Source organism: Macaca fascicularis, chromosome 4 (genome assembly GCF_037993035.2).
Source record: "Macaca fascicularis isolate 582-1 chromosome 4, T2T-MFA8v1.1".
NCBI classification, from domain to species: domain Eukaryota; kingdom Metazoa; phylum Chordata; class Mammalia; order Primates; family Cercopithecidae; genus Macaca; species Macaca fascicularis.
In genome coordinates this window covers 3,000,156-3,025,602 of record NC_088378.1, presented here as the reverse complement: position 1 = coordinate 3,025,602, position 25,447 = coordinate 3,000,156, and the positions used below count along the sequence as shown (strand labels likewise).

At 49.2% G+C, this 25,447-nt stretch overlaps 1 protein-coding gene across 10 annotated transcripts in view; it reads left to right on the top strand.

Annotated features, from left to right (window-relative positions):
* Positions 1-23,032, top strand: part of KIF25 (kinesin family member 25) — a 67,792-nt gene extending 44,760 nt beyond the window's left edge. For 5 of the 10 annotated variants that reach the window (XM_065543152.2, XM_074036743.1, XM_065543151.2 and 2 more), the window contains 6 exons: positions 7,422-7,496; positions 10,596-10,745; positions 16,400-16,576; positions 17,898-18,049; positions 19,948-20,130; positions 20,548-21,062. In XM_065543152.2, coding sequence (XP_065399224.1) covers positions 7,422-7,496; positions 10,596-10,745; positions 16,400-16,576; positions 17,898-18,049; positions 19,948-20,130; positions 20,548-20,918 — 1,108 coding nt within the window. In that variant the 3' untranslated portion in view covers positions 20,919-21,062. Of the gene's footprint in view, positions 1-7,204; positions 7,333-7,421; positions 7,497-10,595; positions 10,746-16,399; positions 16,577-17,897; positions 18,050-19,947; positions 20,131-20,547; positions 21,063-22,764 lie in introns of those variants that run through there. The other 5 variants (XM_045391750.3, XM_074036744.1, XM_074036740.1 and 2 more) reach the window with 3 other exon arrangements.
* Positions 23,033-25,447: the final 2,415 nt, after the last annotated feature.

Genomic DNA, 25,447 nt, shown 5'->3' with positions numbered 1-25,447 from the left:
ATAAAGTAGCTTCCTGAAGAAGCTTTCACACATGGTGCTGGTGGTTCAAGGGATTTGTAAGAGCAAAGCCAGTCTTCACGTGTAAGAGCTTTTTCTCATGTCTGTGCACTAAAAACAGTATAGAGAAAAATGATACTTTTTATCAGTGTAGAAAAGAAGCCAATTTATGAGCACTTTGTAATGACCCCATGGCTTAGCTTCATCATGTTTGTTTATGCAAACATTTGTGGAACTTTGCTTCCTTGTGACACATGGTTTTTTTTAGCAGTCCTTCAGTGGGCTGACCTTTCTTCCACTATTGATTTTGTCCTTTCTTGATAACTCAGTCATGCAGGGGAATAATCTAAGTAAAAACCTCTCTCTTTTTTTTTTTTTTTTTTTTTTTTACTGTGCTTTAGAGTAATCTGGTGTTGGGCTAGGTAAGGAGGGAAATGGGGTTGGCCTGACTCCTTCCAGGAGGTTATATCATAGTTGAGACCTAGGCTTGGGATGGGGGGCTTGGGAGATCTTTACAATGATAGGTAATATCAACATTGGCAGAATAAGGTGAAGCAATCAAAATAGGTGACATAATTGGCCAAGGATGGAGAAGAAAGGAATGTTCGGGGCTGGGTGCAGTGGCTCACACCTGTAATCTCAGCACCTTGGGAGGCCAAAGTGGGTGGATCGTCTGAGGTCAAGAGTTCAAGACCAGCCTGGCTGGCTGGGTGCGGTGGCTCACGCCTATAATCCCAGCACTTTGGGAAGCCTAGGCGGGTGGATCATCTGAGGTCAGGAGTTCGAAACCAGTCTGGCGAACACGGTGAAACTTCATCTCTACAAAAATACAAAAATTAGCTGGGCATGGTGGCGCATGCCTGTAGTCCCAGCTACTTGGGAGACTGAGGCAGGAGAATCGCATGAACCCAGGAGGCAGAAGTCGCAGTGAGCTGAGAATGTGCCGCTGCACTCCAGCTTGGATGACAGCGCGAGATTCTGTCTCTAAAAAAAAAAGAAAGAAAGAAAGGAATGTTTGGAATGGAACAGTTAATGAGGGAAGCACCTCTGGGGAAGAGGCCTTGAGCCTGGACTCGGCTCTGGAGGTTTAGGTGGGACAAGCATCCCAACAAAGGCCGGAAACTCATCTGAGACGTGGGGACGCTCACTGATGAAGGACCTGGGGATGTGGCTTGGGAATGTCTCCTTCGTGAGGAATTCTCAGTTTCCCTGTGTCCCTCGGTCGGAGGCAGCTGCTCCAACTTCTCATTTCCTGCCCCTGCTTCATGTGTTGGAATAGCATTTGGCACACTGTAGTATCTGCTTCTACTGTTGTCTTCCCAACTGGAACAGGAGCTCCGCGGGACTGGGGACAAGGTCTTACCTTGAATCCCAAGAAATAAGCATTTCATTTAGATCGTGTTTGAATCGTGGGCTTGCTGGATGATGGCTGGACCATGTCAACTGGTGTCAGTGGTAGATACATTGTGGTAAAAGCTTTTTCCTTCCTCCCAACCCCATCTCCAATCCTTGTCCTTTGCTAGACTTGACTTGGGAAGTAAACAGCACCAGTTTAAGGAAGCATGTGGCCTACTGATAAAGGATTGGGTTGAATGTTTAGAGCCAAATGCACCCTTTGGTTAAAGTGCTGAAGGATTTAATGAGCACCTTCAGGCGCTTAGCACAGAGCTGCAGAGAAGGAATAAAGTAGGGTTGGATTAGGAATAAAAAGTTTAAAGTATGATCGTTTCCCCACGCGGCTTACACACAGGCTGCGGGTGTCGGTCATCACTGCAAAGCAGCCAGAGTCCCACAGTGTGTGTGGCCGAGTGCTGAGTGACAGAGAAATGCCTGTGGGCAGGAGAGTCACAGAGTGGCTAAAGCTTGAGCTGGGTGGAGTTTAGTTACATACGTCACCTTCACGTAGCCCTTGAGAGTCTCCAACTACTTTCAGGCTTTTGATCATCCCAGGAGGACCTGAGGAGGAAGCTGCGGGGGGCACCACTGCCCAGTCTAGTGAAAGGATGGCTTTTAGTAAGCGGTGGATTTGGGCAGAAGGTCTCAGTCTTTGGATGACACCAGGCTGCTGCTTAGGTCAGTGCAGAAGCACAGGCAAGGGCGCTGTGGTGAGGAAACCACCCTCGGGACTCACGTGACCTTGTTTGGGGAAGAAGGAAGTGGAGCAGCACCGGCCATGCCGACGTGCGTCTTCTCAGAGGGCTCCGTCTCAGTACGAGTACACTGAGGGTCAAAGGGAAAGGTCAAAATTGTGCTGCTTGAAGTGAACAGAAAATAGAAGAATTTGTGCAACTTGCTATCTATTGAGGAAAGGGAGACTTTAAATGTAAATCTCTGCAAGAATTTATTCTGGGGTATTACCATTTAGTATTCGGGATCATCTTATTTTTAGAAACAGTGGAGCATATGGTTCTTATGAAATCAGAACATTGTTGGTTTTTATAACAGCTTTTTATGGAACTAATAAACGTCAAAATATTTTATTTCCATTCGGAAAAAAAAAAAAATTCCAACACCTTCAGCCCTTTACTTATTGTAAAAATAAATTTATATGAGGGGAAAAGTTCAATTCTTACTATTCAGAAAAAATATTAATAGGCCCAGGGTCGGAAGAAGGTATATTTTCTATGTGAAATAAAAATATTATTTTAAAAAAACAAACAAACAAAAGTAATGCCATTGATCCAAAGTGCAAGGAGAAAAAGAATAAGTCATGTTCATTGTTTTGAGAATAATTCATTTATCAGAAGGCTGAAGGACACTCCTGGCTGTGTTCTTGTAGAACAGGAATTTACAATACGATATTCCTAACTGACACATTTGTGTTAAATTTCTATAGTCATTCAAGTGCAAACATTTTCTGAGCACCTGTTATGTGCCAGGCACCCTGTTAGACACAAGGGATGTAGGTGAGAGGAAGGCAGCATTTTTGCCACCAAGACCTAGAGCTGTAGGGACGGTGCCCGGGAGGCTGCGCTGAGCACAGAAGCCACCAACACAACAGCGCGGTGGGAGGCAGAGATGGGGGAGGCCCTCAACCTGGGGCTCAACAGCTCAGCTAACCAGGAGTTAATCAGGCCGAGAAAAAGGGAAAGGAGGCTGGGGGTGGTGGCTCACGCCTGTAATCCTAGCACTTTGGGAGGCAGAGGCGGGCAGATTGCCTGAGGTCATTTGAGACCACCCTGGGCAACATGGTGAAATCCAGTCTCCACTAAAATACAAAAAATTAGCTGGACATGGTGGCACACACCTGTAGTCCCAGCTACTTGAGAGACTGAGGCAGAGAGAATCGATGGAACCAAGGAGGCAGAGGTTGCAGTGAGCTGACATCGGGCCATTGCATTCCAGCCTGGGCGACAGAGCAAGACTCTGTCTCAAAAAAAAAAAAAGGAGAGAAAAAGAAAAAGGGAAAGGAGATTCCAGGTTGGGGGAAAAATGGTCAAAGTTATGGAGAAAAAGAATGAGACTGACAGGCTCCGAGCACAGGAGCCTTCGCTGTGGCTGGGCATGACTGTGGGAGGTGGGAGGTGGGTGCTGGGAGTGCCAGGTCCTAGGGCCAGTTTCCCACTAGCACCGGGGCCGCCCCTCCTCCCCAGACAGCCACGTGAGCAAGGCCAGCTTCCCTCCACATCCCCACGGAGCACAAGGTCAGATGCATGGGTTGTTCCGGTCTGTGGGTGAGAAACGGGTTGTCTGTGTAGCATCTCTTCAGAGCGAGGTTGAGTCTTTTCGTGTGGTTCCGTCATTTGCATCTTTTTTTTTTTTTTTCTGTGCGTTCTTCACTTCTCTAGCTATTTTCTCTACAAGGACTGACCTTTCCTTTCTGTATTGCTAGGAGCACTTGATATAGCAGAGATATTTAAGCTGCAACTACTTTCTCAGTCTGTTGTCTGCTTCTGATGTCTTTGAGCCACACGTACGTTTTTACATGATCATAGGTGAAAAGGCTGCCAGGTTCTAGAAGAACCCACCCGTGGACTCTGCTGGGACACGCATGGCCGGATGGTTTTCATTAAACTTGTGGTCTGTTAGGAATGTGTCCTAGTCCATTTTATAAAGAATTGATCCAATTTTATCTTTTTAAATCTCTTCATTTACTGCAACACCACTTATATTTTAAAATATTAATTTAAAATAATATTTTAAAATTTATTTATTAAAAAAAAGGATATTGAGATGGAGTTTTGCCCATTGCCCAGGCTGGTCTCAAACTCCTGGGCTCAAACGATCCGTCCACCTTGGCCTCCCAAAGTGCTAGGATTGCAGACGTGAGCCATCGTGCCCAGCCTGCATCACCACTTATTAAAACACCTCTGTCCCCACCGATCTGAGATGTCCCTTTATCTGACCCATTGCCACATGGAGTTGTGTCTGTCTGGCATTTCCCCCTCTTCCTTCGGCCTACTTACTAATTCACGCAGCAAGACCAAGCTGTTGTAGATAGAGTCTCAGAGAAGGTTCCAGTGTCTGAGCTCGCCCCATCCCAGTTCCTCTATTTTCCAGGGCTTCTTTCTATTCTCACTATTTTATTTTGCCAGGAAAAAAAAAAAATTATAATAACTGTGGAGCTCCAGGAAAAACCTGACAGCATATACAGTATTTTGGGGGGATTGAGGTAAGTTTATAAACTAACTTTGGAAAAATGGGCCTCTTCATGAGTTGACTCTTCCATTCAGGAACATGCTGTGACTTTTCACTTATTTGAGTTTAATCATGTATTTTCAGGAGCCTTTTATCATTTTCTTTATGAAGGATTAGAACATTTCTTATTAAGTTTATTCCCAGGCATATTTTTGTTGCTATCACTAATAGAGTCTCATCTCCCAGCATGGCTTCTAACTCTATTTGTAAGAGGGCCATTAATGTTTTCACATTAATTTTATGACCTGCTGTTTTGTTAAATTATTGTATTGATTTAGTAATTTTCTTTGTCGTTTGAATTTGGATTTCTCAGATGTATGGCTGTGTTAGCTCCAAGGGGAAATTGTTTTATCTTTTCTGATTCTTATGTCACTAATTGATTTCTTTTGTCCAACTGCATAAGCCAATCATAGCTCGATGCAATATTAAATAGTATTGCAGGTAAAGAGTACTGCAGGTAAATAGTATTGCAAGAAAAGAATATTGCAGGTAAAGAGTACTGCAGGTAAACAGTATTGCAGGTAAAGAGTACTGCAGGTAAATAGTATTGCAAGAAAAGAGTATTGCAGGTAAAGAGTACTGTAGGTAAATAGTATTGCAGGTAAATAGAATTGCAGGAAAAGAGTACTGCAGGTAAATAGTATTGCAAGAAAAGAGTATTGCAGGTAAAGAGTACTGCAGGTAAATAGTATTGCAGGTAAATAGAATTGCAGGAAAAGAGTATTGCAGGTAGAGTACTGCAGGTAAATAGTATTGCAAGAAAAGAGTATTGTAGGTAAAGAGTACTGCAGGTAAATAGTATTGCAGGTAAAGAGTACTGCAGGTAAATAGTATTGCAAGAAAAGAGTATTGCAGGTAAAGAGTACCGCAGGTAAATAGTATTGCAGGTAAATAGTATTGCAGGAAAAGAGTATTGCAGGTAAAGAGTATTGCAGGAAAAGAGTATTGCAGGTAAAGAGTATTGCAGGTAGTCGGCATCTTGGACTTTTCCCTCCCATTACTGGGAAAAACTCCAATATTCTTTAAAGGTAAGATGTTCACAAAGCCTAAAATATTTACTATCTAGTTTTTTTTTGAGAAAAAGTTTGCCAACCCTTGCCATAGATTAGGAGACTTAGAAGGCAGCAATCCTGTGCAGTGTAGATGCCATGATGAATTATCATTTCTAAAACACTGACTGGAAAAAGAAACTTACTAGACAACTGAGGAAATGCAAACACTGACTTTTGGATGGTGCTAAGGAATAACTAACACTCATTTTTAAGGCATGGTCGTGGGAAGACTGTTATGTTTTAAAGTCATCATCCTTTACAGATGTATTGGCCTTTCCAGATGAAATGAACCTCAGGTCAGCTTCAGCGTGAGAAGCAGGCCAGGCCTGGGTCTGGAGCCAGGCAATGTGCACATGGGGCTGACTTTTCTATTCTTTCTACTTTTGTATCTTGGTGTATTTTCTGAGTGAAAAGTTAAAAAGGATCTCAGCCCTGAGCATCTTCCCACACAGTGCTCACTGTACCCTCTAAATCATGCATATGGCAACACCTCATAAGGGTCCCCACTCTGTGTAAAATTAATCCCGTGGCTGGAGATGACATGGATCAACTGAGCGACAGGACACCCTTGAAAATGAAGGAAGGAAAAAACGTGGTTCCAGCTAAGTCAAAACCTGTAGTTCAGGAAACTGAGTTTCACATCAAAGCAGACCTGACCAAGCGCAACCACCCGCCACTGCTGGGCAGCTGCCAGGGAGCCTGCTCTCTCACTGTGCTCCAGGCTGCTTTCAAATTGTGCAGGAAACGGCAGTTTTTGGACATTGCTTCCTATTTTGTTTTATTTGTACCTGTTTATAGACCCAGAACCACATGAAGTTTCCTTTGCAGAGCAGACATCCGATCCCATGATATCGATTCAAGTTCTGCTGAACTGACCTGGGGCCTAGGAAAACAAGATTTTTAAAAGCTTGAACACAAAAAGCGAATGTTATATATCAAATATCGCTCAGAGTGTGAGTTTGACATTGTTACTGTTGGGCCCTCCACAGTAGAGCCGATTTAGTTATGGAATAATTATATCCTCCCTCTGTCCCTCCCTCTCTCCCTCCCTCCCCTCCTCTCCCCCCTCCCCCTTCCCTCTCTTCCCCTCCCCCTCCCCTCTCCTCCCCTCCCCCTCCCCTCTCCTCCCCTCCCCCTCCCCTCCCCTCCTCTCCCCCTCCCCTTCCCTCCCCCTCCCCTCCTCTCCCCCTCCCCTCCCCTTCCCCCTTCTCTCTCTCCTCCCCTCCCCCTCCCCTCCACTCCTCTCCCCCTTCCCTCCCCTCCCCCCTTCTCTCTCTCCTCCCCTCACCCTCCCCTCCCCCCCTCCTCCCCTCCCCCTTCTCTCTCCTCCCCTCCCCTTCCCCTCTCCTCCTCTCCCTCCTCCTCTCTCTTCCTCTCCCTCCTCCTCTCTCCTCCCCTCCCCCTCCTCCCTCCCCTCCCCTCCCCCCTCCTCTCTGATTTCTCCTCCCCTCTCCTTTCTCCTCCCCCTCCCCTCCCTTTCCTTCCCTCCTATCTTGCAAGCATTTGTCACTTCATTTATGCTTATTACATTTTCATAGCAGAAAGTAGTATCTTTTTCTTAACCTCTGTTATCTTGAAAAATAACACAGATTAATCTTTTGTTGAAGAATTCCGATGGTGTTGCGGGGATGGGAAGTCCACGGGGGTATTGTGTTCCCAGGTTTCTGAGTCTGCATATGCTATAGTAGCTTTCTGCTTCTTCTATTAATGCAGTATTTTCCCTTTGTCTCTCAGGGTTTATGGTCCAGCAGAGTCTCAGAGTGCGGTCTTTGGAGATGTGTGTCCCCTACTCACGTCTCTCTTGGATGGGTGAGTGAAAATACTTTGAAGGCCAGTTATCATAGTTACATTTGAATATAAAGAAGCTTCATTGTGCTGTGGAGTGAGAATGTCGCATTAGAGTCTGAGCATTTTACAGCACTGCAGAGCATGTCCATGGGTCACCCAGCGTGGACTCCGCTTGCATCCATGGAGACTATCTCCACACCCTGGGAAAAGCAGTGAGAATGATTTGGAGAATGCTTGTTAAATGAGTATATCCACCTGGGATTCCAAACTCCATTTTAGTTACATTGTATGTGGGCTTAAGCCTGTGAATGCAGCTGCCATTCTCTCTGGGATTCTTTTATATTTCAGAATTTAAAAAAAAAAAATCTGTAAGGAATGTGAACGTCAGATTTAGGGACTTTTCCTTCTGGGAATCAGCCTTCTATTCTTGCAATATACAACCACTGATGTCAAAGGCAGATTTAGGGACTTTTCCCTTTGGGAATCAGCCTTCTATTCTTGCAATATACAACCACTGATGTCAAAGGCAGCGGGTCGTAATTTAGGAATGAAGAATATTTTTTTACTTAATGGAGACACCTTAAGCCCATAGTTTCCACTCCGGGGCATTTTGAAGAATCTCAGTTTTCTGGCAGAAATCCACGTCAAGTTCCTGACGAAGACTTACTTGCATTTGTCCAGCAAAGGCTTCTGCACAGCCAACCACAAGGAACCTCAAGGACCCAGAAACTGCAATTACACAGTGTGCTGCGCGCCCCAAAGGCGCATGATCCGACCAGCAGGTCAACTCAGGAAGCTCCTGCGTCTGACCGCGCGCGCACGCGGGGCCGCTCTGCCAATCATGATGCAGTTGCTGCTTCAACTCTTCCTCCAGAAGGCTGGAATTTTTATACCCATCTGAAGAAATGGTTTTGAAAATGATAGGGGAGTCTCCTTTCAAATAGGCATCTTTTAAGTAAGCAGATTCCAGAAATAAGAAAGACATCGTGGTCACAGTGATCACTGCCAGAACTGCCTTTCCAGGATAACGCGAAACAGATGGAGTTAAGTTCTGAGTCTTGTCAGCAAAAAGAGTCAAAGTCTGTAAAATATTGGGAGAGATTTATCCTGAGCCAAATATGAGTGACCGTGGCCCAGGTCACAGCCCAGGAGGTCCTGAGAACATGTGCCGAAGGTGGTTGGGCACAGTTTGGTTTTATACATTTCAGGGAGACATGAGACTTCAATCCAGTTCATTTAAGAAATACATTGGCTCCGGAATGTCTGGGTTAAGGTAAAGGATTATGGAGACTAAAGTTCTTATTTGCAGAGGAAGCCTTCATGTGGCAGCTTCAGAGAGAACAGATCATAGATGTTTCTTGTCAGATGTAAGGTCTGTGTCAATGTTAACGCTGGAGGATATCATGAAGCTTGTCTGGCCCCCACTTCCTGTCGTGGCCTGAACCAGACTCTGAGATAAAATTTTAGAGTGCCCTGGCCAAGGAGGAAGTCCATTCAGATGGCTGGGGGCCCTTAGAATTGTATTTCTGGTTTACAGCCTCCTTCTTCAGGAAGTTTCCTTTTACTCTACATTCTTAAATGGTTGAAAGACCCCTGTAAGAACCCATTTATCTGTTGTGGTCAAAGATATTCTCCACACAAAGAAATGCATGTAAATGAATTCGGGGAAGCCGGAAGAGACGTAGCCTGTAGTGGGGTTTTGTTATGCATGCCTTGAGACTTTTTAATCCTGGAAGGAAAACTCACAGGATGGTAACGGAGAGGCCTCATCAGTTTGGCGGGAGCATGTGGTTTCCAGGCTCTTGTGGCTGGAATGTAACAGTCAACCCTAGTGACTCGAACGGTCAGCCCCAGGACTGGGCTCTGCTGCTTTTCCTATCCTGTTCTAGGGGTGATTTAGATGGCAGTCAATGAGAACACTGTCTCACAATCATTTTGTCAAAACAACAACCTTTATTTGTTTGACTTGTGGTGGATACACCACGTTAAACCGGTATTGATAAATGGGAGTCACAGTTGACCAGTTAAGTCAGAATTTCTGAGTGCAGGACTTGCTGAATGTCCCCAGGTGACTTGGATGAGGGGTCAGGGCTGGAGATCCTGCTCTGAGGCATGAACCCACTTAGCATCAGGCCAGGTGGACCCACACCTTTACAACCACGAACATCTTCAACGTCATGACTGAGATGATTTTCTATCATACTTATTTTAAATAGTCTTCCAAATATTTCCGATCCTCCCATTCATACTTCAGGCTAAACAGCACAACTGGAAGGAAATGTGGGGATGTGTTGGTAGTTCTTATCTTCTCTGAAATAAGCTGCAGTCAGCTAATCGAGGGTCTTGGGGCCAAGAGGCGGCAGGTGCTACTGTCACAGAGAGCACCTCAGCACATGTGGATTGACTGTGGACATGAGCACCTCAAAGTCCCTTCCAATTACAAAGTACAAAAATAGTTTTTGTATGAAAACGTATACAAAAATGACTCATGCTTGTAATCCCAGCACTTTAGGAGGCTAAAACAGGAAGATTCCTTGAGTCCAGGAGTTTGAGACCAGCCTGGCCAACATGGCGAAACTCTGTCTCTACTAAAAATACAAAAATTAGCTGGGCTGATCTCAGCTACTCAGCAGGCTAAGGCAGGAGAATCGCTTGAATCTGTGAGGCAGAGGTTGCAGTGAGCCAAAATTGAGCCATTGCACTCTAGCCTGGGTGACAGAGCAAGAATCCGTCTCGAGAAAAAAAAAAGATAGTTACAGTGAAGGTATGCGGATTTAGGAAGGCCTTGCTAAGGCCAGAATCCCTGTATGAATGCTGAGCTGGAGAACGGGGAGATGGAAATGCCCAGGAGAAACAGGGAAGGGTGAACCCACGCTGTGTGTGTGTGTCAGTGCAAATACCGTTTAATCCAATATCATACAACAAGATAGCAACCAGGATGGATTATGCAAAAAAAATAGTTGTGGTTAAATGAAAACGTAATTTATAAGAAATGGAGTAACAGGGGAATAGGGAATGAAATTTATTGAAGTTTCTCAGACAAGTGAAAATTTTTCCTGGAATCTTCTTGGCACTAGCCCTCTGTGTGTTTTGCTGGACTGAATCTGCTCTGAATTTTAGGTACAATGTTTGTGTTATGGCGTATGGACAGACGGGCAGCGGGAAGAGCTATACCATGTTGGGACCCCATTCGGACGACGGCCCTGTGTTGCCGCTTGACCCACAGAGTGACTTAGGAATTATCCCTAGAGCAGCTGAGGAGCTCTTCAGGTACCGCTGATGGTGATGAGTGGGGCAGAGAAATATGGCAGGGAAGCCAGGCAGTCAGCACCTTGGTTATCACACGGCAAAAATTATTACCACTTTTTTTTGAAGAAGGTGGTCAAACCCCATAACCTCATCAGATACATTCAACATTACCAAGCGCTTCCATACTTCTGGGCATTATTGCTACCAGTTCCTGTGATGAAATTATGTTCAAATTCTATCATTAAGACAAAACTTTTTTGAATCTTTAATTTTTTTAGAGAGAAGGTCTTGCTTTGTCACCCAGGCTGGAGTGCAATGGTGCGATCTCGGCTCACTACAACCTCTGCCTCCTGGGTTCAAGCGATTCTCCCTCCTCAGCCTCCCCAGTAGCTGGGATCACAGGTCTGCCCCACCGTGCCCAGCTAATTTTTGTATTTTTAGTAGAGATGGGGTTTCGCCATGTTGGCCATGCTGGGTCTCAAACTCCTGACCTCAGGTGATCCACTCGCCTCGGCCTCCAAAAGGGCTGGGATTATAGGCATGAGGCACCGTGCCTGGCTAAGACAAAATTTCTTGAAAGAGATCCCGAGTTAGAGGGTTTCCTGGGTAGGGGTGGAGGTGGGGGATGGTGGGGGATGGAAGTTTTCTGTCCTGGAATGGGAAACACAGAGGGAAAACTCCCATTCTTCCATCGCCCTTCCTCCTGCCGCCATCAGGAGTGTATGCATCCACTTCTCTTTAGGGGTCCAGCCAACATGGCCTGCGAAGATGCTCCCGACCCTTTAGCACATTCTCGAAAGAGACCCACTGCCCGTGTCATGATTTCACCAACAAAATTAGTCCTAGAAAAAAAAATAGTAACAAGTCATTTCAGTAGCTGGGTGCGGTGGCTCACACCTGTAATTCCAGTGTGTCCAGAATTGGTGGGTTCTTGGTCTCGCTGACTTCAAGAACGAAGCGTGGACCCTCATGGTGTTACAGTTCTTAAAGATGGTGTGTCCGGAGTTTGTTCCTTCAGATGTGTCCATAGTTTCTTCCTTCTGGTGGGTTCGTGGTCTCGCTGACTTCAGGAGTGAAGCTGCAGACCTTTGCGGTGGGTGTTACAGCTCTTAAAGGCAGTGTGTCTGGAGTTGTGTGCTCTTACCGGTGGGTTTGTGGTATCGCTGGCTTCAGGAGTGAAGTTGAAGACCTTCACGGTGAGTGTTACAGCTCATAAAGGCACCATGGACCCAAAGAGTGAGCAGCAGCAAGATTTATTATAAAGAGCGAAAGAACAAAGCTTGCACAGTGTGGAAGGGGACGCGAGTGGGTTGCCACTGTTGGCTGGGGCAGCCTGCTTTTATTCCCTTATCTGACCCCACCACATCCTGCTGATTGGTCCATTTTACAGAGAGCTGATCCATCTATTTTGCAGAGAACTGATTGGTCCATTTTACAGAGAGCTGATTGGTCCATTTTGACAGAGTGCTGATTGGTGCGTTTACAATCCCTGAGCTAGACACAGAGTGCTGATTGGTGCATTTACAATCCTGTAGCTAGACACAGAGTGCTAGACAAAAAAGTTCTCAAAGTTCCCACTAGGTTAGCTAGATACAGAGTACTGATTCGTGTATTTACAAACCTTGAGCGAGACACAGAGTACTGATTGGTGGATTTACAAGCCCTAAGCTAGACACAGAGTGCTGATTGGTGCATTTACAATCCTTTAGCTAGACACAGAATGCTAGACAGAAAAGTTCTCCAAGTCCCCACTAGGTTAGCTAGATACAGAGTACTGCCAAGCGGTGAGACTCGCCTATCGCCAAGTGGCAACCCGCTCAGGTCCCTTTCCACACTGTGGAAGCTTTATTCTTTTGTTCTTTACAATATATCTTGCTGCTGCTCACTCTTTGTGTCCACACTGTCTTTTTGAGCTGTAACACTCACTGCAAAGGTCTGCAGCTTCCCTCCTGAAGCCAGTGAGACCACAAACCCACCAGAAGGAAGAAACTGCAAACACGTCCGAACGTCAGAAGGAACAAACTCCAGACACACCATCTTTAAGAACTGTAACACTCACCGCTAGGGTCCGCAGCTTCATTCTTGAAGTCAGTGAGACCAAGAACCTACCAATTCCGGACACATCAGCACTTTGGGAGGCCGAGGCAGGAGGATCACGAGGTCAGGAGTTTGAGCTTGCATGAGTTGTGCATGTCATTAAATATTCGACCAGTCATTTTTCCTTCTGCTAAGCAAACTCTTTAAGTTCCAGAAACTTTAAGGCTCAGGCAAGAGCACTGGGGAACTGAGGTAGAAAGTGCGAGAGAATGCTGGGAGCTTCCAGACTCCCTCTCCACCCCGCGCCGCGTTTCTTCTCATCTGTGAGAGCGGGGACACCGTGGTGGAACGAGGCAATGTGGCCAGGCAGCACGTCCCAGAGGTGGACTTCCTAGTGTTCCCAGCCTGAGCTGCATGCTTGCTTCCAAGGCCATTTCCGCCCTCAGCTGGGCTTAGAGAGGCAGGATGCACAGCCAGTGAGAGCAGGCCTCATACTTTGACCTATGGAAGCATACCCAGGATGGCAGAGGGCTGCGAGGGGGCGGGAGCGGCGCTGCGAGGGGGTGGGAGCGGTGCTGCGGGGCAGGAACTGCGCTGAGGGAGTGCTGGGAAGGGCTGTTAGCTGCCTAAAAATGTTGGGGAAGATCCATCAGGACCATGGCCAGTTGGCTGGGCCTCTCCGGAAACCGGATAATCAGCGTTGCCAATGGGCCCATCACATAACTGGCAAGCGTTTCAGTCGCCTCCTTTCTAAAATGGTTTTTCCGTTTTGCTGTTCTGAGCCTCGGGTGCTGTGCGTCTCCCTCCAGGGCACAGTGATTTGTGGCACTGGAATCCCTCAGTCTGAGTCTCAGATCTCTGCTCTTCCAAGTGAATGGCCCCGGGCAAGGCCCTACTCTCCCTGTACCTCTCTTTCCTCGTTTGCAGAAACGAGAATCCGAGCAGACACGGACCGTGTCCTCCCTCGTCACATCCACACCTGGAGAGGGGTGCGCTGGGCCAGGGCTGGGGGTGAGCTTGGGTGTTCGTGACTCAAGTTGCAAACGGCCCTCTGCCCAAAATGATACACAACCACAGTGATGTCAGTGCTGATGTCGGAGATAGTTTACAGGAACCCTTGACCCTGAAAACCGCTACTCTTAGATTGCTGAAGGCACCAGAGAAGCCATTTCCTGTTGTTTTAAAGTAAATAAAATGCTACTGCCTGGATTCCTTGGCTCTGCACGTCCCTCTCCTTCCTTCTAAACCTGGTTGTTGACACCGCCTCCTTCCCGACTGGTCTCCGCTGTCATCCTTATCAACAGGAGTGTGTGGTGTTTCTCTACCTGCTACGCACCGTCAGAGGCACAAGGGATCCAAAAGTGCATGTGATCAATTTTCTGCTTTTAAAAGTCTAGAGTGGTAATGGGTAATTATGACCCAGTAGGAAATGGGCAGGAAAAGATGGCAGAGACAAAGCATGGCCCTGCCCCTCCCCACCCCAGAGAGTCGGGGAAGCTGCCGGTGCATTTGAATCACACCCATTCATCGCAGGACCCGGAGTCCTTTACCTGTGTGTCTCCTTCTCAACACTTTGCTGCTTAAAGGCTAAGACTGAAGCTTGTGGTTTTCACCGTTGTCCCTAGAATCTAGTCAACAGCCCAGTAATGACTTGTGGGAAATCTCTCAAATTAACTCCTCGGTATTATGTAATTGAGAAATTTCTAAGTTAGGTTTTGCGACACTCAAAGAACAAACTGTCACATAAAGGATGGGCCCAAGTGTGGAGGTTAAGTTTCTGGCTATGTGGTGCATTTTTACCTAACGTGTGGAGAGGAGGAGAATGTAAAAACTCTAGGCTGGGCACAGTGGCTCACACCTGTAATTCCATAACGTTGGGAGGCTTAGGCGGGTGGATCACCTGAGGCCAGGAGTTCGAGACCAGCCTGGCCAACATGGCGAAACCCCATCTCTACTAAAAATACAAAAACTAGCCGGGCATGGTGGCGGGCACCTGTAATCTCAGCTACTCAGGAGGTTGAGGCAGGAGAATCAACTGAACCTGGGTGGCAGAGGTTGCAGTGAGCCGAGAATGTGACTCTGCATTTCAGCCTAGGTGACAGAGCGAGACTCTGTCTCAAAAAAATAAATAAATATAAAGTAAAATAAAATCTGTAGCTAACTTCATTTTTCACTGTTGCACACACTCTTCTCAGAGTGTTCTCACCTAACCCCAGTGCTGAACCTACCTAATCCAAATCTTGATGCTTTGCCAATAATGATTTTTACCTTAAGAGTTTTACTTACTTTCTCTTTCATTTTAGTCTTCATCATTTTCTTTACTGTTTATCATTAGAAGACAAAACTCCTCTAGATCTGGATGAAAAAACAGCCTGGCAGCGCCTGGGTGGGAAACATCCCAACTGGATTTTCCCTCGAGTACAGATAGCACCCTGTCACTCGGGACTTCTCGCCCAGTTCTCAGAATAGCCTTAGGAACAAGAAAAGCACAATGCTCACCGTGGGATTGACATCACCTTGCATGTGGTAGGGAGGCAGCCGCCTCCAGCAGACAGAAAGAGGCCTTTGTTATTTGGTGACAAGGTTGGAAGGGGAGTTTTGTCAGAGACAAACCAGAAAGCCAGAGGGAGGAGAGAGGAAGGGAGGGAATCCAGGGTTAGCACTCACCTTTTTCTTGCTGTGGGATTACAGTTTTCTTTCTCTCTCTCTCTCTCTCTGTAGTATCTTTATTCAAAAACATTCCTACAGTCAGCACATAGTTCTTTAAAACATGGAGCAAAATAAGATGTGCAGCTGCTTTTTTTTTTGTTTGTTTGTTTTGTTTTTTTTTGTTTTTGAGATGGAGTTTCGCTCTGTTGCCCAGGCTGGAGTGCAGTGGCCGGATCTCAGCTCACTGCAGCCTGCACCTCCCAGGTTCAAGCGATTCTCCTGCCTCCGCCTCCCAAGTAGTTGGGACTACAGGCACCCACCAGCTAAGTTTTGTATTTTTAGCAGAGATGGGGTTTCACCAGGTTGGCCATGATGGTCTCGATCTCTTGACTCGTGATCCACCCGCCTCGGCCTCCTGAAGTGCTGGGATTACAGGCGTGAGCCACCGCGCCCAGCTGTGCAGCTGTTTTTTAAGGAGCCGGAGTTGGTTTGATGGGTCTTGCTTGCAGGAAAGTTGCAGTTGGAAGGCATAAGTGGAATTGGAATAAAGAAGCTTCCCTGAAGTGGAAAAGTTTTAAAATGAGCAAACGCCATCACTGGAGAAGTGCTAGAGGCCCGAACATCCTTGTGCCTTGCCTTGGGTGTCTGCAGTGATCGATCAGTGGGGCATGGTAATTTCTAGACCACAGCCATGTGATATTCAGGCTTCTTTGCCCTGTGTATTTAGAATCCTGTGTTCTGGTTGCAAAGCTGTTGGTTTAAATATAACTCTGATAAAATAACTGCTCCCAAGACACGTATTCACCCTACAACCTAAATGGCACACCCCCTTTCCCCGAGTGATCTTGGGGTGAGTAACGTGCAGCCCTCTGCTCGGACCCCACCAGTCTTACTGAGCATCCTCTAGGGCGTCTGGAGCTGTGATTGGCTTACACTGAAAATCACTCTGTGAGACTTTCTGTAAGTTTCTCTTGCGTGTTTTCCCACAGGCTGATTTCGGAAAATCCCTCAAGAAGCCCAAAGGTTGAAGTCTCCATAGTGGAAGTTTACAATAATGACATTTTTGACCTTCTGGCCAAAGACACTGTTGCAGCAGTGTCAGGGGTCAAGCGTGAGGTGATGACAGCCAAGGACGGACGAACAGAGGTTGCGCTGCTGGCCTCTGAGTGAGTACTGCACTTGCCCTGTGCTGCTGGCCTCTGAGTGAGAATGGCACCTGCCGCGTGGTCAGGAGGCTGGACGTCTCTAAACGAGCTCCCCACGCCCAAGGATCCCAAGGAGAATAGGCCGTGGTGGCCCAGTCAGTGCTCCTTGTCACTGAATGGTTCCTTGTGTGTTTTCATGCTTTGTATGTGTTGCACAATTGTCAATTTGCTGTAAGAATGATCTTTCTTTAAAGCTGGCTATGTCGGGATGATATATTTGTTAATTAGCTGGAATAGGTGATCATTTCACAATGTATTCACATATCAAAATATCAAGGTGTATACTTTAAACATATACCATTTTCATACGTTATTAATATCTTAAAGCTGTTAGAGATAAAAGTAAAAAAAAACCAAAATATTTTTACAATCAAAATTAAAATAAACAAATAAACGTAGCTTTGAAAAAATCTTCGTAAGAGCACCTTGGACGGGCGTCATCCCATCTCACAGATGAGGAAGCAGGCTTGCAGAGGTGAAAGAACTTGCCCACCCGACTCAGGCTAGGAGAGATGAACTTATCCACACTTGTAAATATAAGTATTTCATAGAATATGTAATGAATCCTCTTATAAAAGTGAGGATCCCCCATATTAAGTATTTTCCTCAAAGTTCCCAATTTTCAAATCCACATGCATGTGCTGGATTTGCCCCAATGGGGGTGCAGCTGGGAGCTGACAAAAGGAACCCTCCCCACGAGTGAGGGCCCTGAGAGGCTGCCCATCCTGGGCCCCAGAGGCAGCAAGGGAAGGGCCCGCCAGCCATGCCGAATATTTCACAGAGCTGAAGGAAATCATCCGTGCAACCCTGATACGGCCACACAAAGTCACCTGAAATTTGAGCCTCTGACTGACAGCTGTGATGGAAATGTTGTCTCCTGCTGATTAAGAGCTCTGATTAGCAGTCATATCTCATCCACTAACATGGGGAAATGGGTTAAACCTTTATTTCATAAATCAGATTTGATGCACAAAATACTTTTAAAACATGGTCACTGGAGGCTCTAATAAATAAAGGAACAGTTGATGTTGAAAAGGTTAGCAACCTCTGATTTTGTTCGGAAGCAGTCCATTATTTCAGGGTTAGCGATTAGAGATGCTATAGGTTGGTTAGGCCTCGAAAGGAAAAAGTTTGCTTTACCATGTTTTGTTGTGCCCAGGACTGGCTTTAGTCCCCCATTGGCACGCGTGGCTCATGTGAGAGGAGCCGAGGAGGCTTGGAAGTCGCCTTGGGTAAGGGGGGCCGCCCGTGCTGTGTTCTCCACTGCTTGCCTTGTCTGTAGGGCTGTTGGCAGCGCCTCAAAACTGATGGAGCTCGTTCGTGGAGGTCTGCAGCTCAGAGCAAAGCACCCCACCCTGGTGCATGCGGATTCCTCCAGGTCTCACCTGATAATTACGGTGACTCTAACAACAGCCGCCTGTTCTGATAGCACTGGTAAGTCACCATTTGTGCTTGGTCAGTGGCAAGTAATAGAAAAACCCACTTAAGGAGAAAAAAAAAAATCAGGCCAGGCGCAGTGGCTCACGCCTGTAATTCCAGCACTTTGGGAGACTGAGGTGGGTGGATCACCTGAGGTCAAGAGTTCGAGACCAGCCTGGCCAACATGGTGAAACCCTGTCTCTACTAAAAATACAAATATTAGCTGAGCATGGTGGTACACACCTGTAATCCCAGTGACTCAGGAGGCTGAGGCAGGAGAATCGCTTGAACCCAGGAGGCAGAGGTTGCGGTGAGCCGAGATTGTGCCACTGCACTCCAGCCTGGGCAACAGAGCAAAAACTCTGTCAAAAAAAAGAAGGAAGGAAGGAAGGAGGGAGGGAAGGAGAGAGGGAGGAGGAGGAGGAGGAGGAGGGGAGGAGGAGGAGGAGGAGGGGGGGAGGAGGAGGAGGAGGGGGGGGAGGAGGAGGAGGAGGAGGGGAGGAGGAGGAAAAAAGAAGGAAGGGAGAAGAAGAAAAATCAGTGTGCCTGCAGCATCCAAGGCCTTTCGCAGGACCCAGCATGGGAATACCAGCTACACTTTTTCACTATCTGCATCCCAAACCGAAAAGGCCACTGGGATCACAGGCTGAGAAGAAAAAGTGAGAATGGGAGGGAGGAAAACACTCTGCTAAATAAAATATAACACAGAGAGAAAAGCAGGGCATAATACACTTTGGAGTACATGCATTTGTCATGGAAGAAACAATGAGTGTAGTTTCAGTTTAAAACCCAAATTACAAACTGTGCAGTAGATGAAATGATTCCAGTTACGTAACGTATCAGAGAGAATACAAAGGCCTGTGAAGCCTGGGCTGTAGCTCTCCAACTTGAGCTGCGTCCAATCCCCTGCAGCAGGTGGTGGGAACAAATAGCAGACACCACCCATGCTCAGGTTCAGCAGGGCTGGGACTGGACCCCAAACGTGTGTTTCTGCAAGAGCACGGCTCTGGGGACCACACCTGGAGAACCACGGGTCTGGGGCCGGAACATGAGACTGTAGTCCCGTTGAAACCTGGTCTCAGTGGGTTGACACAGGAAAGACCATTTCTCACTCGTATCGAGGGCCAGTGTGGCTGAACGTTCCCCATCCGTCTTCCCACCGTGGCACTTGAAACATGTGACCTCCAAGGTTGCTCGGGCAACGGAAGGTGAGGTGACGGGGACGTGCTGACAGTAGCCCCTGGCAGCCCAGAGCAGGCCACAGCTGGGCACAGGGCCTTGTACCTGCAGGGGGCCGGCAAGGCACAGGCGCCTGATGTTTAGGGAGCACCAACAATCTCTACCAAAAACACTCCCGATACAGGGGAGGTGTGGCTGCCCTTGGTGGTGGGAATAAGACTGGATTTCATGTCCTTAAAAAAAATTTGTATGTACTTTCTATGTTTTACACACTGAGTAACTGTTATCTTGCTTTTTAAAAAACCCTAAGAAGTTTGTGTAGGAATAACACACTACAAAGACATTTGCATTAAAATGAAGAGCCCTTTTGTTAGGATTTGTGTGGAAGATTATCAAGCAGATTGTAGAATTTATTTCTAAAAGGGCTCATAGATTTTCTGAGTGGGATTTTAATTAACATCGTTATCAATCTTTCTAAGAAGCAGTATTTGATTTCCTTTGGGCCAATGAGGCATTAGTTCAACCTTCCACAGTGAAGAAAGCTGCTTTCTAGCTTGCTGTGTTTTCCCCCCAAGAAGCCACTATCCCCTGGACCTCTGCTGAAATCCCACTTCTTACTGGGTGGGAGGTGTGGGCGGGAGGGTGCAGTGCAGAAGCTTCTCAGCCTTGACTGAGGCAAAGCACAGCCTCATGGGTTCATGCAACTGTTTTCCTCCTCGTTGCTCCCCTTGCAGCAGACCAAGCCTGCAGTGCTACCCTCCCCAGGGAGCAAACAGAGGCAGGAAGGGCAGGAAGGAGCCGCAGAACTTCTCAAGGGGCCTCAGCTCCACAGCCGGTTCCCGGGGACCCCGCAGGGCATGCGGAGCAGGTGCAGGCCCGGCTGCAGCTCGTGGACTTGGCGGGCAGCGAGTGCATTGGTGAGCAGGAACAGGCATTTCCCTGGGGGGTGGACGCTGCAGAAGCCTATGATCTGATGGAGCTGGGTGTACAGCCAGGCAGCCTGGGAAGCTCTGGGCGGGCCAGGCATTTCCCCCTCCACAGATGAGTTCCAAATCCCCATTACATTCTCAGGGGTTGGTTCTCTTACCCCGGCAACCCGAGAGTCGTGTTCCTCACACTGGCCCTCTGGGAAGGGAAAACCTGAGTTCCCAGCAGGAGCTTGCTTTGAGCTGTGAGCAGAGCCATGAAAGACCCTCGCTCTAATGCCTGTCCCGTCCGTGGCCTCCCCTCTACCTGCCTGAAAGCCGCTCCTCCCAAGGAGCTGGTTTTGCTTTTCCTGCCTTCTTTCTTGGTGCAAATGGTGATGGTGCGTGGCGGTCCCTGTCCTGTCCCAGGTGTGTCCGGGGTGACCGGGTCGGCCCTGAGGGAGACAGCGTGCATCAACCGCAGCCTTGCAGCCCTGGCAGACGTCCTGGGGGCTTTGTCGGAGCACCGCAGCCACATCCCATACCGGAACAGCAGGCTCACCCACCTCCTTCAGGACTGCCTCGGTAACCGTTTTCCCCCAAATCCCCCAAGATGGGACACCACGTGCCCCAGGACACGTGCACACACGTCCAGCCTGCACATCCTCGAGGGCCACCCATGTACCCCCTGCACCTCCTGTGCCCTCGCTTTGGCTAGCTGGCACTCCCATGGCACGGTGGTCATTCTCCTGCACTGTCTCACCTCGGCCTGGTTGCTTGCTTGTTCGGTCTGTGTGTGACTTGCCTACTGGTCGGACTCAGTTTCTCAAGGCTGGCAGCCCTGACCCCTCTCTTCACCAGGGAGTCCACCAGGGCAGCTGAGGGCTCTCTAAGCTGCTGCTGTGTGTGTGGCGTGGGTCCCTCCAGCTGTATGGACCTGCTTAGGCTGCAAGTTCCTTGGGTCTTTTGGGGGCAGGTGCCAGGAGCCTGGGCGCAGCAGATGAAGCATCAGTGCCAGGTGGGGCACAGGCAGCCTCCGTGCAGAGTCATCCAGCTGTGGCTGGATCTGGGCTTTGCAGTTTGCAGGGGAGCTCAGTTAGTGCCCCCTCCCCCCACTCAGACTCCAGACCGGTTGAAAGGGAGGACCCGAGGAAGCATTGCTGCTGCAGGGTGGCCTCTGCCAGGGCTGGGCTTCCTGGCTGAGGGTCCAGGTGGAGTCCCCCAGAGGTGGCCCTGGGCCCTGTAGGCCCTGTCCTGAGAAACGGCCACCGCAGGACGGCAGGGGCACGTGGCCACCACAGTGGAGGCTCCTCCTTCCTGGGAGGACCACCCTGGGAGGTGGTGGAGGGGCCGCTGGTGGTGCTCGGGACTCGGGGAGGCCAGAATGTTCCAGACACTATCCCTGTCTCTCATTGTGGGGTATTTCCCCCTCTCATGGCAAACTGGCTTCCTCCACACGGTGAATAACGGGGCTGTTCACAGAATCATATTTTTGGATTCTACCTCTAAGACAGAGACCACCTTGGTACTCTTGGATTCCAAAGCTTGTAGCCCCAACTGAGAGACGGGGCAACCTAGGCTGGGTGCACAGCCCACCGTGATCTCAGGGGCGGCACCACAGGGCACACAGTGCCCGAGAGCCAGCAGTTCCCTCAGGGAGCCCCGGCCTTGGCCTCTGGGGTCTGCACTTTTCCTCCCCTTAGCTCTCCCTGCCTTCTCTGTTGGTTTTGGTTTCCATCTGTCCCGCTTAACCCTTGCTACGGGTCCTGAAGAAAAGGAAGAGACAGAATTCCCCCAGGAGGAGAAGTCCTGGGCACACAGCCCCTGCCCCAGTGGAGCCTGAGGGAGCCACAGGGCCGTGAGCAGCAGGTGTGGGCATGAGGGAGCTCTGGAAAACGCAGTCCCAGGGGGCCGAGCACACCGCAGGGTCACGTGCAGACTCACCCCGTAGGGCTGACTTCATGCCTCCCTCCCAATTCCCGGGACACAGGAGTGTGAGAAGGCCTGCAGCTTCCCTGGGTGAGGGGTGCTAGTGACCGGCTGCTGGCCCTCCCGGACCCGGGCGAGGGGTGCTAGTGACTGGCTGCTGACCCTCCCGGACCCGGGCGAGGGGTGTTAGTGACCAGCTGCTGACCCTCCCGGACCTGGGTGATGGGTGCTAGTGACCGGCTGCTGGCCCTCCCAGACCCGGGCGAGGGGTGCTAGTGACCGGCTGCTGACCCTCCTAGACCCAGGCGAGGGGTGCTAATAACTGGCTGCTGACCCTCCTGGACCCGGGTGAGGGGTGCTAGTGACTGGCTCCTCACCCTCCCGGACCCGGGTGACAGGTGCTAGTGACCGGCTGCTGACCCTCCCAGACCCAGGCGAGGGGTGCTAGTGACCGGCTGCTGACCCTCCCGGACCCGGGTGACGGGTGCTAGTGACCAGCTGCTGAGCCTCCCAGACCCGGACGAGGGGTGCTAGTGACCGGCTGCTCACCCCCCCAGACCCCGCATCCCAGGAGCCTACCAGACGTGGCCAGTTTCCCGCTGGGGCGCCGGGCAGCCCTCTCTGCAGCTGCCCCTCTCGGGCCCTGGTTGCCAGCACGTTGGCACTTCCAGATGCCACTCTTCTTTCCGGCTTGCATGTTGTTTTTCTTTTTTAAAGGAGGTGACGCGAAGTTACTGGTGATGCTGTGCATTTCTCCCAGCCAGAGGCACCTGGCACAGACGTTGCAGGGCCTGGGTTTCGGGATCCGAGCTCGGCAAGTCCAGCGAGGCCCTGCCCGAAAGAGGCCGCCCAGCTCCCAGATGGAGGGGAAGAGGAGGCCGGATTGAACGCATTAATGAGTTTTTCTCCTAAAACTGTGTGTTTTGTCATTGCTTATAATGCATATGTGCTTAGAAATAAACAGGTTTCATGTGGACTCGATAAAGCTGGCTTTATTCCAAAGCACCCTCATGAACGTGGATGGGACCTCCAACTCCTGCCAGACGATCACGCAGAACAGGCTCCACAGAGGAGCTCCTTGCAGAGCGGCGGCCACCAGGTGTCACAGCAGGCACTCGCTGTCCTCATCAGACTCTCCCCAGAGGCCACCCTGGGCCCCAAAGGCCCTGCCCCGGGAAACTCGGGAGCCGGCAGGAACGGCCGTGGGCAGGAGGGCACAGTGGGAGCTCCTCCTTCCTGGTGGAGCTGGTCAGCCTGGGCCCACTGCAGACCCCACCTGTGAGTCTGGGGAGGCGCTGCTGAGCATGTACGGCCCCAGAGCCCCCAGGCCTCACACACAGCTGCCACCTCTGCCTCCTCGAGTTTGTGCTTTTCCTTTCACCCCGGGCTCCCTCTTTCTTCACCACTGTTTTTGGTTGTCCACCACACTCCGCATGAGGAGCTGTGTCAGGGAGGGAGGGGGCGTCTGGGGCCAGCCTCACCTGTCATCTGATTTGACACAAACGCGGCCCCCGGGATTCCCCACTGCAGACTCCAGGACCAGGTGGACTCTGGTTTCCATGGTGGCTCTGCCACCTCCCAGCTCTGCATCCCTGGGTGGTTTGCTTGGCCTCTAAAGCCCAGCTTCCTCCTCTGCAAAGCCAGGTGAGACCAGAGGGTTGCGAGCCTTAAAGGAGACAAGGAACAGCTCTGGAGACTGGCCTGTGACTTCCCATGCCATGAGGCTGGACTGGCACGTTTAAGCCCCACTCCACCGCAGGGCTCCTCTCTGCCTCACAAGGGGATGATGGTGAAGACAGCTGCCCACCACATCCTCTGCTGGAAGGATGGCCGCTGGGGCGTCCCCCATTTCCACTGGCCCCACAGTGATTGATGTGCCCTCTCGGACCCAGCAGGTACAAGAGCAGGGTCCCAGGAGGAACACATGTTCGGAGGAATGGGGTGTGGGTCACAAGCACAGACCAAGAATAACACTCCATTTCCTATCAGCAATCATTTTGGCTCTGAGAATAGGCTGCGAAGCAGGTTTTGGAGAGGAGTCACAGCTGGTAGCTTTCAGATGGTTTCAACGCCAGGAAAATGCTTTTTTACTTTATCCTGTTTATGTGAGAGAGAGGTAAAATGTCTTTTCTAGTAGTTAGCACAAACCAAGCAAACCTGTGCCCGTGTGCGGCTCAGGTGAGGAGCGTGAGCTGCGGTGGCCCTGACTCATGGCGGGCAGAAGGGTAGGAACCCCCTCCCTTCCAGGGAGCCCAGAGCAAGGGGTGGGGACAGGCAGGGGGCGTTCAGGGTCCAGTGTGCTAATGGCCTTTTCCTGTACTCCTTTTCCCAGGGCAGAGCATTCTGCCTCACTGGGGATGGGGACCCGGCCTAGGCTGCTGGGTCCAGTTTTTGGTCAGGGTGGCCAGGAGGGCAGGTGCACAGGGCATCATGCACTGAAGACAGAGATGCTGGGCCTCTCCCTGCCAGGAAAGGATTCAGCCCAATAGTGGGGCAGAAAGCAGAGGCATCTGCTTCAACTCATGGTTTTTAATATAATCAGGGAGAGATGATAGACAATAGATAGGTAGAGAGATGGTAGATGATCAGTCAGTGAACAGATGACAGCTCTGTAGATCCATGGATGATAAACTAATCCGTAGACCAGATTTAATCTCGTGTATCAAAAATAAGATCATCCCAACGTGTAGTCAATATGAAATCAATATAAAGACATTAATGAGATATTGTAGATTTTTTTGTCCACACTAAGTCTTCAGAATCTGTGTGTGTTTCCCACTGACTGACAGCGCCCCTCAGCACAGGCTGGCTGCTAGCTCGGGGGCCACAGGTGGGCAGCCCGCCTAGCCCTGCACTGAACCCCACAGACATGCCTCCATTTCGTACCACCACCTATTTTTAAGGATCCTTTGATTATCCTGAAGTGAAATTATACATGGATTGTATAATCTAGCAGGGCACACCTTTTTTTAAAAAAAGAATCCATATAATGATGTAACTATAATATAATGGAGAAATAGGCCAGATGCGGTGGCTCACACCTATAATCCCAGCACTTTGGGAGGCCGAGGCAGGTGGATCACTTGAGGTTAGGAGTTTGAGATCGGCCTGGCCCACATGGTGAAACACTGTCTCTACTAAAAATACAAAAATTAGCCAGGCACGGTGACACCTGTAATCCCGGCTTCTCAGGAGGCTGAGGCACGAGAATCGCTTGAACCCGGGAGGCAGAGGTTGCAGTGAGCAGAGATCACACCGCTGCACTCCGGCCTGGGCAACAGAGCAAGACTGTCTCAAATAAATAAATAAATAAATAAATAAATAAATAAATAATAAAAATAAAAATATACTGGGGAAATAAAAGGAATTTTTTTCTGTGTATGTATACGTATGTATATTT